This window comes from Cyanistes caeruleus, chromosome 7 (genome assembly GCF_971803275.1).
Source record: "Cyanistes caeruleus chromosome 7, bCyaCae1.hap1.1, whole genome shotgun sequence".
NCBI classification, from domain to species: domain Eukaryota; kingdom Metazoa; phylum Chordata; class Aves; order Passeriformes; family Paridae; genus Cyanistes; species Cyanistes caeruleus.
The window spans coordinates 21207382-21224969 of NC_141707.1; the positions used below are offsets into that span (position 1 = coordinate 21207382).

The 17588-nt window shown below is 39.1% G+C and overlaps 1 protein-coding gene and 1 long non-coding RNA gene across 19 annotated transcripts in view; one reads left to right on the forward strand and one right to left on the reverse strand.

Annotated features, from left to right (window-relative positions):
• The first annotated feature begins 35 nt into the window (after positions 1–35).
• On the forward strand, positions 36–17390 carry LOC147652241 (uncharacterized). Of its 2 annotated transcripts, none has more exons than XR_015288936.1 (4): positions 36–181; positions 8036–8092; positions 9309–9391; positions 12422–17390. It is a non-coding gene; the product is annotated as an uncharacterized LOC147652241 (long non-coding RNA). The 2 variants fall into 2 exon arrangements; XR_015288935.1 differs by having other exon boundaries at positions 53–181; positions 9309–9694; positions 12422–13554.
• The window catches only part of ITGA6 (integrin subunit alpha 6), a 74061-nt gene continuing 63756 nt past the window's right edge, over positions 7284–17588 (reverse strand). For 12 of the 17 annotated variants that reach the window (XM_086896700.1, XM_086896698.1, XM_086896697.1 and 9 more), the window contains 11 exons: positions 16601–16790; positions 16431–16514; positions 16153–16232; positions 15920–15997; positions 15717–15819; positions 14564–14737; positions 13502–13600; positions 13078–13188; positions 12897–12995; positions 12467–12592; positions 7284–9360 (listed from right to left, as the gene is read on the reverse strand). In XM_086896700.1, coding sequence (XP_086752826.1) covers positions 9202–9360; positions 12467–12592; positions 12897–12995; positions 13078–13188; positions 13502–13600; positions 14564–14737; positions 15717–15819; positions 15920–15997; positions 16153–16232; positions 16431–16514; positions 16601–16790 — 1303 coding nt within the window. In that variant the 3' untranslated portion in view covers positions 7284–9201. Of the gene's footprint in view, positions 9361–10931; positions 11062–12466; positions 12593–12896; positions 12996–13077; positions 13189–13501; positions 13601–14563; positions 14738–15716; positions 15820–15919; positions 15998–16152; positions 16233–16430; positions 16515–16600; positions 16791–17588 lie in introns of all 17 variants that reach the window. The other 5 variants (XM_086896702.1, XM_086896705.1, XM_086896706.1 and 2 more) reach the window with 1 other exon arrangement.

Below are 17588 nucleotides of genomic sequence, written 5' to 3' on the forward strand. Positions count from 1 at the left end.
CCGCCCGGCCCGGCTCCGCAGCGGCGCGGGGCGGAGGAGAGGGCGGCTCTGAGGGAGCGGGGCGGGGGTGTCCGGAGCCGCCCGGCAGCGCCTGAGGCGGACGTTCAGCTGCCCCCGGCGGCCTGAGGGCACGACGGCAAAAGGCGACGCTCGCTTCGTGGCGGAGCCCGGCCACGGACAGGTACGTGGCCTTACGGGTGCTGGTGCCGCCGCCTGCCCGGCGAAGGGGAGCTGTGAGGGGGCCGGAGGAGTTGTGGGTGCGGGGGCCGGGACCGCAGGGACGGTGGCGAGGCCGAGAGATGCCCGTGCACAGCGGCTCTCGCCTGGCATTGGGGTGCCCGGGGACTCGGCCGTGCGGGCTGAGCGCACCCAGGGCTCTCCCTCGCCCTGGGATGGGGCCGTGCCCGACAGCGGAGACTCGGCTCCCAGCTTGGGTGACCCGCGGGCTGGAACGGGAAACTGCAGGAACTTATGGAAGCGCTGGCGTTGTCCGTAATGCCGGCGGGAGGGCAGAGCCTCACCCGACTGCATCGGCCGGGGCTTAAACAGCCATGTGTCTTCTCGCTGTCGCACCTGTGTCTGCCCAGCTGCGGGGTGGGCTGGGGTTTCTTTCAGCTACCAGAAAAAATATTATCAATCAGTCAATCAATCAAACAAACAAACAAAAAACACAGAGGAAAAATAGGGCTTCTGCCTATACAGATGCACTCCTGATCAGTCAGCAATGAGCACAATATGTATCTGTATTGGTAGAAAAGCACTTGGACCATGTGTCACAGCGAATCACTTTAGTGCCTGTTAAAATGCATCTTGTGAGGTAGCAAATTCTGTATTGAATGGTTTATTGAATGCTCTGGTAGAAATATCTAGAATATTAACAAAAAAAGGGCTATTAAGAGCGATTATAAGCATTTTTGATAAGTTTACTGTGGTATAGATATCTAAGACATTTTTGACACTAGGTTTTCATCTCCATCAGATAGATCTATTGGTACAGGTAAATTCTGATACCTGGTAGCTTGAGCTAGGTGCCTCAAAAGACCGACCCCCAGACATAGAAATTCCTGGGCAATTATTATTACAGTGTAAACTCTGCACTCAACAGTGTGGATCACTACCCATATTACAGTCTGGGCCCTTCTTGGCCTTCACTTTGCTGTTGTTTTGTTCCAAGTGTTTGCCACGTGGTCATCTTCACATCCTCTTAGGTCTGTTTCTATGGTAGTTTCAGTCAGTTCTGTAGTCCATGTTACAATGTGGTTGCTCCAGCTATTAATTTTTGAGTAGTATTTAAATTACAGTTTTGTCTATTCAAACAATTAATAATGTTTAGGCTGTTAGCTCCAGGTTTCACTGTGTATGCCTGTTCTTTTCAACTGTCATCCATCTTTGACTTACACAACATAGCCTTATAGCTCAGCTTGCTGTAACAATTCTAGTTACTTCTGTCAAGCAAGCACTTTGCTACTTTCAAATAATATTAATTTTTCAATAAATCCTGCCTTTTTTTTGTAAGCATACCTGCTTTAATAATTTAGTATTTGATACGAGTTTAACCTTGTGCCCTAGCAGAGTTTGAAGGCAATTCATTCCATTAGTTACTACATAGGCCATAATTCACACACGGGGACAGAGGCGCGTGTACATCTATACCTGTGTACAAAGTTACTATGAAAAGTTCCCCTTGAGTTCAGTGGAATAGATCAAATCCATTTACATTTATGAGTTGCTCCTTGAGGACTGTAGTTTCCAGTATGGCAGAGTTGAGGGTTAATGAGCTCCAGATGGTGTCCCACCTGAAGACAGGTGCTGGTCATAGCTTGCTGGGGTGTGGGAGAGTTCAGAGGGCCTCTCTTGGTACTGCTCTTTATTGGGTCAGGAGATGCTTGGCTTTAGTCAAAAATACGTTTCCATCCTAGCCCTAAACCAAGTTTGTAACTACTGGAAATTTTGGGGGAGAAAAGTCTAGTAACAATGGTGCTGTTTCATTTGCACTGCAGCTGGGGGAGGTAACTCCTGAAATCCTAGAGCTGGCCTGAGGAGGTGTGGGAGGGAATGCACCATCACAATTCCCCCATGTCTGAAGTCAGTTCATGGTGCTCCACAGAATGACAGTTTGGTCACCTCTTGCTTCTCTGCCTATAAACAGGCTAATGTTATGTTCCAGTTGTAATTTGAGGGAAATTTTTGGTTACCTAATTATTATGGTTTTGTTAAATGTTAGTAATATGTTTCAGGAAGGCCTCTGCAACAGTGCCATCCACCAAGTTATTCTCCACATAATACTGTTCAATACTGTTCAGTAAGAAGCATTATCCCAATTTACCTTTTGCATTTCAGTGGGCAAGGTGCCTTCATGACCTTCCCTTATAATTACTGTTAACAGTAGATTGTATCCACAATGAAGAAACATATATAGAGTGGAATGTATTATAGTTACCGAATTGTTTAAAATAAAGAAATTAAGGTCTCCAGCCTGTGGGGAACTTGTTGATGTGTGAATCAAATTTGGTTCATGCTGGCAATGGTTGCTCCTGTGAGAAGGATAAGCAGTCCTTCGATGGCTAACTGATCACCAGTGGAGATGTGCTGGCATCATTCCCAGTGCTATTCCTGAAAACAGTATCAACAGTGGATTATGCCCTGCATTCATTTGCTTTTTTTATTGTGGATACTTGTATTTGCCCCCTAAATTTATGTTTTTATCAATTTTTCAAATGTTGATTGTTTTCAAATGTTGATAATTTGGTTTCCCTTAAACAAACCTTGTACTTGTGACTTGTCTATGACTTGATAATGGGGATGGATATCCTATGGCATCCACTAGAGCAGTTGTGATACAGCAATCACATTAATTGGGTCAGTGCTTTGTTGGATTGCCCCCATTTAAGGCTGTCTTATCTCTTTCTAATGTTGCGTTGCAGTATGGTAAACATTTGATTCAGTCAGCCTCTAGATGCAGTTCCCTGAGCACTGACAGTAGCAATAGTATGTTAGAATGAAGCAGGATTAGATTGGTTTTTTCATCTGGTTTCTAATCCAACTGTACCTTAATCTTTATGCTGAAAACTGAATGCCTTGTTCTGCTCTGGCCAGGCAGTGGTGGCTGTTTGGGTGAACAGACAGCTTGTCTGTCTCTGCAACACTTCTGCAAATACAGCTTTTTGGCAGGTTTTTCTTATTGTTGCTTGTAGGCCACTCCAGGAACACCAAGAAGTAGCTCACGCTGCTCAAGTTTGTAATAGTTTGGGACTTGTACTTGAAAACTGCTGTGCTCAAAACCATTTTGTGATGGTCTCAGCTGTGAGCCAGCACTAGTTTAAAGCAGTGCCTACAAGCAGTACATTGAGTCTTTGTAAACTGTTGCGATCTCTTATGATGGCTCTGGATTGGTTTAATCTTTTAGATATGTATTTTATTGTTTTGTTGTTTTGGGTTTCAGCTTTACAGACACACTTTAAAAACTGGCCTTCTGCCTAACGTTATCTTTGGACAGCAGTTCCCCAGCCACAAGATGGCAAAGGCTGCAAGAGGTTACATAAATCATTGTACATTGTAAGCTAGAGAGCATATACAGCCATGTAAATAGTGAGCAGTTTTCTCAGGAAAAGTTGTGCAAGATGAGCACTCACAGAAGTAACTGTGGATAATTCTTTAAATGCTGGGTTCAGAGAAGAATCTCTCTGCCTAATTTACCTAATAGTGTTTTCCTTGTCTTGTTTAAATGATTGATCAGACCCTGATCCATGTCAACTTGTTCTGTTAGAATACTGGAGAAAATTTTGAATGTTCTTTCTCCCCTAAAACCCATTTCTCTCATTGATGATTTTCTAGGGGCTTGCTCTGATGTGACCCAGTGTGTGACAGTGGCCAGAGTTCTAATGTACTAATTTCTGTAAATTCTTATGCAAACCAAAGAGGAGAAATGTATTATTTTTGTTAGTCTGCATTTTTTGTATTCATATTCATGCTGCTTGGTGATGTTGAAATTCTAACACATCTGGATCAATAATTTAAATGGGACAGAACAATTCAGACTTCAAAAGAACTGAAAACACGATGTTTAGTTGAAATTTAATTTTTTTTTTTTTTAATATTGCAGGGCATTGCATAGAAAGACTTTCACATCTGGTAAGGTGACATTGGAAGTCATCAGTTCTTGGGTGCTGCATGTACTGGAGTTTTTTTCCTTTTCTTCAAGGTCCTCCAAAGTAGCTGCAGCTCAGATTAAGAAAAAAAGCTTAAGCTGCCAGATACGAATATCATTAGAATATTTCTTTTCTTTCAGTGATTTATATGCTTGGCTGCAATGCCTGCACAGTCATCTGGCCCATTTAGCCATGTCTCTTTTCAGCTTGTGTACTTAACCTGCACAAATTGTTTGTTGTTCTTACGTTTGTTGTCATTCTTAGGTTTTTATGGGTAAGTTGAGCTTTTACTATGGTGGACAAATTCTTAAGGGATACATTGGGGTTTTTGTGCCTTTGGTTTCTTTTTTGTAGAGGTAGAAATAAAAATATATAAAAATGTGGTCAAAAATACAGAGAGGTTTCTACAGGAGTTATCAAACTAAGCAGATTTAAGAACAGATGGGTTTATTTTTACCAAGTGTATAATTAAACTGTGGAGTTTGTGAATTTTTGCCATGTGCAGCTTTGTGATTCAAGATCAGGAGGCAGCTGGAGAAATGTTATGATTATCATGGATGCTCTTAGTCACACAGTTTAGTTTTAGGTAATCCTGTCAGGAGCTATGACCTTTACGGGTCCCTTCCAATTTGAGATACTCTTAGGATTCTATGTATATCTTTTGGATACAGGAAAAATATACTACACAGCCACTGAAGTTAAGCATTAGCATTTTTGGGGAACAGGAACAACAAAGTATTTTGAGGACATTGTGGACACCTCTCAGCAGCTGTCAGAAGTGAGATGCTGGTCCGGGTGGATCTGTGGTCAGGTCCAGAATAGCCATTTCCATGTTGTTCCTCCTTGCTAAGCTGGAATCAGAGGCCTTGTAAGTAGCCTGGCAGTGATGCACTTCTTGGCTCTATGCTGGGGTACTGTTGGACCCTTCCACTTCAAGAAATTAAGCAGTATATCCTGCAAACATTTCTTTTAATCAACTTACCAGGTGCATTATTTCATATGTTCCTAGCAAAAGTATTTGACTTTTCTGTCCCTTCCTTCCCTATCCCTCCAAGACACTGAGATTGAGGGATAAAATACATAGTTAGCACTGTGTGTCAGTGATGAGGGGGATTTATCTTGGAGCAGCAAGGATACCTCGTCTTGAAAAAATCTGTTCTCTTGTGTTTTCTTTGATATTTGAGGCAGGTACAGCCCTGAAATGGTGCTGCTTTTTGCAGGGCTAGAAAAGGAAGAAAGGGGCTTTCTTGCAATATCAAAAATGCAAACTGCAGGTCCCCAACCCCTTCATAGTGATAATATCACACCTCTGCTGGGGTTTAAAGCCCATTATAGGAACGGGGATATCTCTCTTGGGATAAATCTCACAATGCTAGGACTTAGCAAGGTTTATGAGCCTGTAAAAGGTGTATTGTATGGGTTATGACTCTGGGGCCTAGAAAGACAGACATTGAAAGATGTCTGAAGACTGCAATAAAAAACTGAAGCAAGTTGTTACAGTCCCTACAGGGAAATGTGCTGCTCCCACTCTTGTGCCACGCAGCCGTGCTGTCTGGCAGAGCAGCTGAAGCACGTCCAAGCATGTCCACAAGCCTCTGCTGGCTCACAGCACAGGCAGCTGCAGTTGCCTGGTTGTTTCATCACAGCTTAATCTCCTGGTCTGTGCAAACCAACTGCTGACACCCCTGCTACTCTGTGCTAGAAGTTACTGCAGCTATTGAACATGAGCAGCTCTCTGGTTCTGTGCAGTCTGTGGAGTTACAACACTGCAGCCATCAAGATCAGCATTGCAACAAGGGTGCTTTATGGGGATTGGTGGGTTCATAGCCCTTTCAGAAGTTTCCTTTTACCTCACGTGCTAATTCCTGGTTTGTGTCCAAGTGAGCACCCTGTTGCCTCTCTTTTTCCACATATAACTATTATGGACAGGTGGCTACTAAAACTGAGCTATGGTGGACCCTTAAACTGAAAGGTATATTCCCTCATAATGTCTGCTGTACTGCAACAGTTAAACATATGGGAAAGTGTTGCAGTTTGCCAACATTCTATTTTTGTACCTTGGACTATATAGTGTGTGTATTTTTATATAGATATAAAACACTCACACTATATAACAAACATTAAATTTTATATATCACATATATGCATACATTCTGTACACATACACTATTATAGTGCTGTACCACTGTATATATACATTGTATATACTACACCTGGTACTGTAATGTATATGGTGTATATATAAACATACATATAAAGCCAAATACAAGATTTGTGCAAAATTTACTATGATCAGTTACTTAACTGTTCTGCCAGTTGATATTTTGTCTTGTAGACAAATGTTCGTGGCCATCATGCTAAGGAGAGTAATTGTTTAATAAGAGCAGGTTGAGTTCTTATCTTGGAGATGGGTCTAGCGACATTTTCTGGTTCTAGTTCTGGAAGCTTCTTGGCATCAACAACAAAGAGTGGCCTAGCATATGTCCAGCTAATCTTTATCTTCAGGCTTTGTTGCATTTCAGGCCTTTCAGCAACAATGAGCAAAGTATCCAGTGAGGGCTGACATCTTAGAGGTGGAGCCACATTTTGGCCATTGAATTTGGTGGGATTTTTTTCCCTGCATAATTTTGGCTTTTCCATAGGGATTTTTTTGTGGATTTGAAATTACACTGCAATTGGGCTACTTGACTGTCAATATCTTATTTGCACTGCTAAATACAAACAGGTATGCCAAGTCCTTGACCAATTTTGGGGGATGTATCCATCTCTACTAAACTTAAATATTCATCTGGCACTATTCAAGAAAATTTTTAGGAGGCTGCTTGCATTGAAGTTCCCCAGGGCAGCAGAAGTGCAATGGAGCGAGGAGAGGGGAGCCGTGTTCCTGGGGGACCTGGCCCCTGGTGCTGACTCTGACCAGTGCTGGCAACAGCAGCAAGCAGCAGAGAGCCTGTGAGCATGAGACTGTGCCTTATCTCCTGCTGCTCCTTATCTGCCCTTTGCATGGAGCAGGGCAGTGAGAGCAATGCTGAAGGAGAACTTGTTAAAGCCTGCCACGTCCAGGCTATCCTTCTAGGGAACTTAGCTGTGGCCACCTCAGTTAAGTATGACAAAAGCACTATGACCAAGACCATCTTTAATTAAAAAAAATTTATTTCACACTTCTATACAAATATCCACAGGTAATTTCTAATCGTGGAATGATGTAGCATTCTTAGCTGGTTTAACAAAGTTTGAGATAAAGCTATATCAGTGACATGACTTATTTTTCAAGAACTTTAAAACTGCTAAGAGATTCATGTTCTTAGGTGAGGGCCACAATCTGGTTTTATATTCAGGGGTATTTCTCAAGCTTCTTAGCCCCTGATTAGCCTGGCTTCTGATGCTGCTGAGCCTTTAAGCAAATAAGCTAGGATTCTAGAAGCTCAAAAATTGGGGAGCATCTGAATTAATATGTGCGCATTCATAATGTCAGGGTCATAACATACTACTTATTTATAGAGATTATCTAGTTTAATAGACTTACCTTTCTTAATTAACACTAAAGGTAACTTTTTAGGAGACCACACCTTCCAAGAAGGTACATTCAAAGTTAGCAGTAAAAACAAGATACTTGACAACTGCCCTCCTAGCAGATTTTTACCCTATGAGGGGAAAAAGTACCAAGAGGTTTTTGCATAGTTCATATTACAAGCAATTCACATGCATACCTTTTGAGCAGAATTTTGTTTCACAAGGAATACACAACTGTCAGCTAAATCTTTGTTCTTAAATAGTACCAAGGCTTTAGAATATGGGTAAAAAAGTAAACTCTTTTAATCATTTTCTCAGTTATGTTACAATAACCAGATTACTAATACCAATGTTCTACTTTTATCAACATTCAGGTATTGAAGATGATTCAGTAGTCTCAACGAGGATCAGCGCAGATCCTAATAGTTAAGGTAAGTAAGGCACCTTGAGCCTCCTTCAAGTGCTACACAACAGTTGCAGTAGTCAATGCCTTTTGCCAACCAGGAAGTCCTTATGAAGCTGGAATGAGGTTTCCAAAGGACTTTCCAGTTTCCTGCAATGAGTATAAAATTATATCTAAAACATTACTTCAACTTGGTGTCCAAATTGTTAAACAGTCCACAGTAATACATAAATCATGTTACAGGACCTGATGTTACAAGCATCAGGAAAAGAAAGCACCCATACACATCATTTCCATAAATATTTACATTTTAGATAGCATTGGCACCTTCAGTGATTTATTAAAATGCAGTGAAAGCCTTAGGTCTCATAATTTGAAGTTCAAAACCAGAAACACAAAAACCAGAACAGTGGATTTAAAAATTCAGTAGTCTTTGACTAACTGGTAGGTCAAAGACAATGATTTATAATAAAAATAAATAAAAAAACAACTATTTATATACAGAAAGTACATCTAATATTCAAGCCTCTCTTAAAAAAAAACCTGTGTATATTTGTTGTGAGCAAGAATCCCACAATCTGATCTTAAAATGAGCCCAAAATCAAGCAACATGACCTGTTGCACATGTAATTTAAGATGATGCTTTTTGTTAAGCCCTAACTACTGCAGCAGGCAAAGGTTATGACTAAAGCAGACTTGCAGGTCTTCAGTTATACTTGAACAAAGTATGATAAGGCCGCTGTGTGTTTATAAAGCACTGTGCATTGAGGGAACAATGGAGAACTCGTCTTGACCTTAATCATGCATTCCTTAAATAACTAGGAATAAAGTCAGGATCACAGGAGGATCAAAAGGTCTGCTGTAGTGGTTTTGCTTATTTTGCAGAAAAGACCCCAAATTAGCACAGTATTTTCTAAAGTGTGTGTTAGATTTAAGGGGGATGAAGAAGCAATTAAATAAGGCAAATAAAGTCTGTTGAAGCCATTTTAACTGTGCAAATAAAAGCCTCAATAGAAGTAGTAATATCTACAATCAAATGGTGAATGTCCATAGTGTTCACAGGTCTAACTCCATCAGTATTCCATGAATGAGAACCTCAACCTCTGTCTGAACTTTGTGGATAAGCAACATTTTTGTCTAAGAATAACTTTCATTTTCATTCCATTTGGTGTACCACTGTTTTGTCTCAAGGTCTTGGCTTTTCCCATCTTTGATCTGTCGCTCCTCTTTCCGAATTCTTACAGCGTGATAGCGGGGGACACTGTCTTCGTACCTGGAACGCCGGAAGAACCCGCACTGCGCAGACAAGAAAAAGAACAGTTTAGGTGTAAGTTGCTGCCGAAGTATTACAACTGTAGAGGCAGTAAATTCTTCCTTCACACAAATAATGCAGGTTAGAAAATTGAAAACAGAAGTATGTAGACCAAAAATGTAGCATATTTTAGCTGTAAAAATGTGAGCCAAGAGGTCTGCATTAGCTGTTCAGCAGCAATTAAAGACAAAGGGCATGCTCTGACTATCCATGGTAATCAAATACCTTAGAAAGATTCCCTCCAGTACAAAGCTGTTCGTTCATCTAATAAGGACACTTACTGCTACACACGGGAAAGCTGCTTCTCCTGAATCAAAGGTAGGTACATACTTCAGTGTCTTCCTGTATGGTGACATTATTTACCCTTAAGAACCTACATAAAGATTTCCAGAACATTCAAGAAAAGTTACCCTAAGGGCCTTAGTTTTCAAAGAACCATTTCCACTTCAGTCACCTGAACTAACTACAATATGCTGTATTAGAAACATGAGTCTTGCTTAGTTTGCCATGGGAAGTCACCCTGGATGAAATCTATAACAGTTTATTTGTGCTGTGCAATTTTTTATTCAAAGCCACTGTGAAAACTGATTTTTAATACCAAGAAATGGATTAAAATTAATTTCCAAAATAAAAGGGAGCTATGGCCACAATATTACAAAGATAATGATTGGTACAGACTCAGCTTTACATCCTCATGGATCACTGATCATCCTTAGGAATCAAGAGTTCAGGTTAAGAAGCATTGTGCCATCCAGCTGTCATTAGATACTGGTGGGGGTAAGAACATGTTAAAAAGGGCAAGGTTTTGTTCATAGTATTTGGGGTGCTGGTTATTTTAATATTAGAACTTAGAACAGAATTAAAAAAATTACAGTGAGCGAAGACCAAATCTTTAGCTATCTTATAGGTTAATTAAATACTGTTTAGAAATAATTCATAAAGAATTCCTCCCCAGCCCCTCATCCCAAGCACATTTATGGATACAATGTACATGCATGTGATATCTTTAGTTGAATAAAGGTTGCTGGAAGCATAAACCATCATGCATCTTGTAGCTTCAGCAAAGTGTGTTCCTAGAGAAGTACAGCTTACAACTCAAGTAAAACAGATGTTTCAACAGCAATAAATTCTCATAATGAAAATCCTTCTTGGATATAAGCAACATGTACCTTTCAGCATGCACTAAAGGTTAGTAAAGCAAAATGTATTTGTAGTCTTATCTTTACATCTTAACTCTACAGTGGTGATTCCCATCTTGCAAGCTTAAAGACTTATTTGTAATGTTAAAGCATAAATTTAAAAAGATACTGAAGCCCATTGCCATAGATCACCATGTTTAAAAAAAAAAAAAAATAAATAAGCATTTTAGACCAGGGTAAACCTCTGTGTGTTCACATGCACCGAAAGCTGAAAATCTATCAACAGAAGGAGCAAGCAAGTATGATAGCTTGAAATCCAAAAGTTAATGGATGTAGAATGCAGAAAAAGCTTCACAGTTAGCCACTGCAACCATAGCATGTGCCACAGCTAGAAATTAAAAAATATCATCAGTTACCAATTACAGAAGTAGATCAGTACTATGCATCAGAAGTAAGCCTCTCTTTATCAGACGGCTGAGCATGGATCTCAGCCTTGTGATATGTGACATCGTAATGATCTTTCTTATTTCTCTTGAAGAAACCACACTACAAGGAAGCAAGGTATTTAGTCAGTTCTTGTGGACTGGAAGAAGTCAAACCTCTTAAAAGTGACTTAACTCTGTCAACTATTTTCCCACTATCTCTTTGCAAGCCAAAAATAAAAAAGTCATTACAAGAACTCAGCTGTTTCTAGATCTTAGAACTTCTTGTAAGAACACAATAAAATAACCTGAGTTATTAACAGAGTAACCCAAGAATATTATTTTAGAAGCATTTTGAAAAATTTATAGAGAATCTGTTAGGGTTTTTTTTTTTTAAGAAAAGATACAATAGAACCTGTCCATAGCAAGGGAAGGTGGCTGTGAAGAGCAGAAAGAAGTCTACACAGAAATGTGTTTGTGGACTCGTGCACAGGACAGACAAAACCACAGCATGTACAAAAACCCCTTTAATACAAGATTTTGTCTTAAACCAATGATGTATCTGTCTTTCCAGTAGGATGTTTGTCCTTCATAGAACAGCACAGTCTGTGTCATCAGAAACAGCATTTTACACTATGTGTGCATGTGAAAAATAACGAGTAGTTAGAACGTAACAGCCCACCCAGTATTCATTCATCAGGAATATTTGCAGGAGCAGCTGGGCATTTTTTAGAAAATAAGGAAATCAGAACTATCCTATGGGGAGTAACCTGCAGCAAATAGCTCCTCAAAGCTAAGTGCTGTAGTTTCACTGGAAAAAAAGTGACAGGATATTCTTCACCTCCTCTTCTCTAATAATCTTATGCTATCCCATAAGAGCAAATGCTAACTGCCTATGCCTGTAAAAACTAAAAATAAAAGGACTGCTCTGTTATTCTTGGGACAACAAATAATTGGCATTTTTACAAAGGTCATTACTAAAAAGGTACTTCATTTTTTCTTTTGCAAATAGTTAACCATTCGTTATACCTCTTTATTTATTCCTTTAAGGTTTCCAAGATAAAAAAGTAATAATAAGATGTATAATTAGATGGCTATGTATTAATACTGTGCTTTTGGTTATTTCCATCTACTGTCAGCTTAATGGTATTTCTGATGTTAATGAGAATAGAGCCCTACTAAAACATTTGCAAATAGCTCACATGAAGTTAGTTTTACACCTAACTGCAAAGGCTCCCAGCAGCTGTACCCATCTGTATCAAACTATGGCCTCCAAACGTTTGTCTCAAGTTTCATCTCAAAATACTTCCTTTTGATGACATGAAAAGAGAAAAAATTATGTAACAAGTACATAACCTGTACAACCATTTTCATTCCAAATGTTGCAAAACTGAGAAACTGGCAATGTATGATTTGTGCAGTTTTGGCCTATTTTGAGTCCCAAATACTTCATCATTGACTTAATTAGTATGCTATCTTGTCAGTTTCAGACCAGAAAATAAAAAATAACCAGATGAATAAACACTCACCTTCCATAGTAAGAATACCAACAGTGCAAGCATGAGTATTCCAGCAAGGATAGCCACCGCGATGATCCACCACGGAACTCCTGTATAAAGGGCTACTGGTTTTGCAGGAAACACGGTAACACGCACCTACAGGATGGAAAATGTGTAGGTGGAAGAAATATTTTAGAAGGTACATGTTTAATCAGAAAGCTGCAATTTATATAGTCTTATCTCTCCTCTACCAAGATGTCTTCTACAAAATGCTTTTGAAGAAAAAGTTCCCACTGGTATCATTTGAATATGGCAATGAATTTTTTCAACCCCATTAAAAGGTAAAAATGATCAATAACTCAAAACTTTTAGCAAGTTTTGTTTTAAATTTCTGGTCTTTGGAGATAAGCTAGAACAATCACAACCATAACATGTGGTTAGTATTAAACACTAAACCTACCTGAGCAACTTCATTTGTGAGTTTAACATTCTTGGCTGCAGCAGGAACACTGATAGAAGCTCTAACAAGAATGTCAAGGTAATTCATTTTTGAGTATTCCTGTTCCAAAATAAAACATGAATATTAGACACAGAACAGGAAAGAACTCTGACCTTATAAAAGGGCAGGTGAGAGGACTTACCTCTAAGAAGGTACTGTTCCACAGCCTGGAACGCAGCACAACAGATGCCTTGCTGTCTAAACCCTTCAGGGGACACTTTATGTCCACACAGCGTGCATTCGCATTGCAGCTCTGCAATTACACAGATCTAGATGTAAATAAGATCACATCTTCACAGATTGTTTAAACCTCATCCCAAGATTAAAAATTGGATTATATGCATCATACCTACATGCAAGGACCACTATCTGTTCGTACTGACAGCAATGGGAAAATACAGTGAAGATGTTATTACTTGCTTATTTTAATTAAGTAACTATGGAGATATTCTTTCCTAGTTCTTTGTCAAAGTAGATAATATAAATGTTCAAATTTTAAAAGCATTGATATTTGGATGCAAGATAAAAAGAAGGCAAAGAGAATATAGCTGGTGCAATATCCTTACCAAGGTCTTGTATTTTCTTTCTGAGAATAAAGAAAATGCCTGGCTGTCTGTAATCTGCTTCTCTGCAACTTCACGCTTCCTTCTTGAGTTATGGGATTCCTAAAAGGAAAAAAAAAAAGGTAAAAAATTAAAAAGCAGATTATAGTAAGAATCTTAATTCTTACAAGCAGAGAAAGTAGAGCTCAGTGTTTTCTTCTTCCAAATCAGCACATGACTGACAGCATTGTATATCCCTACTTACCTACATTTACTGCTAAGAATAAAATTTGATATTACCTAAAGAAAAGCCAACAGACTATTTTCTGTAACAGGACAAGGAGAAGTTTAGATTTTTAAAGCTTTCAATGCTATTTCCATTTTTATTTCTGGATAAAGGGTATTAATGGTACTTTGCTAAAAGAGTAAGAATGTGCTAAGGTCAGTAGGTGCAGATTTTAACTGTATACTAATAACACTCACTGCAAATTATATTAACTAATATAATGATCTGACAAAAACACCTTTATATGCATGCAGTTTTAATGGTGGAAAATAAAAACTCCTCCCATATGATCTTAGGATTACATGAAGACTTAAAAAATTAGGCTCAAGTTTCAGGAAGAAGATTTTGCTAGATGGGTACAATCCAAGACTATGAAAATTGTTCTTTATTTATATTTGCTGTAAATAAATAAATTTAAGTTCAAGCCCCTTATCATCTTCAAAAAAAGTACATGGAATGCCCCCAGGATGGGAAGGTATTTAGTTATTTATTGGTTTTTTAGTAAGAACTCAGATGTTTTTAGGACAGTCAGCAGTTTCATCCTGTACAAGAGCCTATGACAGCCGTGCCCATTGCAAAAACAGTCATTGTGACCTAGCATCTATCCTTCAGCATATCAGCCTCATTAGCTGTTAGAAGTCTCCTGATAGGCTTATTCACTGATACACTGGTCCTGTACTGTGCTAGTGAGCTGCTGGAGATAAAAAGTAACTCCTTCTAGAAGCAAGCTCTTATGCTTTACACTCTGTGGGGTGCTTTCATGTTGTAGCAATTCATGAACAGAAGACAGGGTAACATACCGCAACATGCAAACTGTTGATTTCATTCTGGGGTTGACAGGAGACTTTCTCCAAGCCTTTGGAGTCTATTTTCATCAAATAAAGCAGCCATTTGCCATTACTAATTTCTTTTGGCCACTGGATGTCCAGGGAAGCAGTGCCAAATGTTTTCAGTGGTCTGCCCAAATTAGTTACCTGTTAAAAAAAACATTCTTTAAACTGTGAAATAATTTTCAGAGGGATTTTCTTCCTGAAAATATTATTGACTTGGACAAGCTTTAAGCATGCAACTAACAGAAAATTTAGATCAGATGAAAAACAGTCAAAATAGTACTAAGACAAAGTGTATACTAAAACTACATACATGGAGAGCAAATAAATGCATAGGATTAGAATTTCCTAATATGAACTTTTGGTTGTTGATTTTTAGACATTAATCTTCATGTGAAACAACAACTCCAATTCAGAATTAACAAATCAGTCAGTTGTGTAACTGAGGCAAACTGCAAGTTTCTGAGGAGCTCTGACACAGAGAGAAAACAACCTCTTTCTCTTGTAAATCTGGAAGTTTTTTCCCAACCTCTTTTTTTACTTTCTTAGTGTTACTGATCATGCTAGCAGGTTTTTAATCAGGTGTTTTAACTGATACTGTTATAATACATGGACCGGGTACAGAAAGAAGTAAAGGACTGACAGAGATGGACTTATATTTCTTAGTCTCCTCCTTGCTGTATTAGGCAGAAGACCAAGACAGCAAAATAGACTCACATTAAGAGGGGCTCTCACAGCACCTCCTTGCACTGGCTCTGTTCTCAGCCCATTCTTGCTGCCTGTGTGCTCCAGCCAATGCCTGGGCAAGCCCCAGGCAGGTTCTGCTGTAACTTTGTTCCCTCCCTGCTGGGGCTTTTATGCCCTACAACTAAATGTGCATGAACTGCTCCGAAAAAAGTGTGCAGGCAGCCTCAGGCCACTTCCTCAGATTATGATCATAAAATATCAAGGCCTAAAGAAGCTCTAGTCCATAGTCAACTACATGTTCTGATCATGAAGTCACGATTTTGGGACAAAGAAATCCAATTTCATTATAGCAACTTTTCTAAGTATTCATACACATGAAGCAAGAAGCTGTGTGCTTGATGAAAAGCAGCTGTTGGCATTAACCTAAATTACTCACTCTGAATTCATACTCTATGAGATTTCCAATATCATCTTCAGATTTCATAGCACTCTCACCAATGATGTTACCTCCAAAATATACCTGAGAAGGCTTAGCAACTCTGTTCAGGTGGGGGTGGGAAAGGAGAATAATCAGATTTTAATGAGTCTGAAGCAAAACTGTCCCCAGACCCCCCAGTTTGTCATGCTATCAACACTTACCCAGTGAGTGATAAAAGCAATTCAAGAACCACTTTAGCACTGGCTGTAATTGGAGTCAAATTAACTTGAGTGCTTGTTCTACAATGAAAAGGAAACAATGGTGTTTATTTTACTAATTTAGTTGGTTTCTCTCTACTATTAAATTACTTCTGTGAATCAAACAAATGAATTCAAAATGTTTACAACTGTATAGCAAAGCGAAGTGCAGGTGCATGCGCAAAAAGAAAACTTACGTTTCCAGCTTCAAGTTAATGTCTAAGTCTGTTGTATCAACATTAACTTTAGTGGTACTTAAGATCAGATAAAAGGTTACCTAAACAAGAAAGATAAGGAAATATATGAGCTCTTATAAGATATATTCATATGTGAAAACTTACAGAAAATTTCAGTATTAAGTTCTAGAGTTAAAAAGACAGATCCAAATCACATTTCCAGTTGTGACACACAGGAACTTTGGATGACTACAGTCGGTCAGAACAAGATTTCACAACTTGAGTAAAGCGCAACTTACATTAGAATTTCTTTTGAAAGGATTTCCAAGTTCACACTCTGCTTGAGAACCATTTTGGTTAGCACCACACGTTAGCTGTTTTTCCTGATTAAACAAAATATATTTACAAGTAAAAATATGCTGGGAAGATTTTAAATTTTTCAGTATTTTTTTCTCTTAAAAATACTTACAGGATAACCCCTCATCTCTCTGAATGCGGAGTATGTCAGACTGTCTGGAAAAGTTGCAATTAGTTTAGCTTCATACGCATCTTCACCATCTTTTTGTGGCTTTTTCAGATCAGATGGATTGTTTGTCACTGTTATTTCCAAGGCGATATCTTTCTGGTCTTTCAGAACAAGCACTGGCATGCCCTTTTCACTACAGAAACAGAATGTGCAGGGTTCTGTGCATTAGGAAAACAAATGTGTATTCAAGTTCGCCTCATATGATGGTTTATCCAAATACAATTTCCTCTTAACAGGGGAGAATTACAGTAAAACTATGAACATGAACAGTCGTAGGGTTTTTTTTTCCCCACACCAGTATTTCATCTGACAGTGGCCAGCAGTTAAGAGGACAGAACAGGCTGATAAGTCCCTCAAGTAATCAGGAGTTTATAGTATTTCTGAACCAGCACTTGCATCTGACACACACAGTGATGAATTTTCTCCAAATCCATCTAATGACCTGTTTTTTTCTTGTTAAGTATACATGGGTTTGGCTTCCAAGTGTTGCTAAAAATGTGTGACTGCTGGCAGTAAATAAACATACTTCCTTCTGTTTGTTTTACCCCGCTCTAATTTCACTGGCCCTCCCAGGAAGGAGGGATGCAGCAAGGTGCTGGGGCATGTGTTAAAATTAAATCATTACTCAATTTGTCTGTAACTACTTTTCTTGGGCTATTAGCCTATACTTCACTGAGTTGTCATACAGTCAAGTTTTAGCTGCAAAATAATTAAGTGTCACACAATAAACTACTGCAAGGCTGGTTTAGAATGTCATTTCTCCAGGTGTTAAATTGTTGGGTTTTTTTCTTTTAGCCCACCACTGCACTATTGTGGCCACTTAGCATCCATTCAACTCTGAACCACTTTTCTTCTTGAGCTCTTTCCCTCTGCCCCCAATTCCTCACCCTGACAAATCAATACTACTGCCAAGGGCTGTGCCTGCCCGACA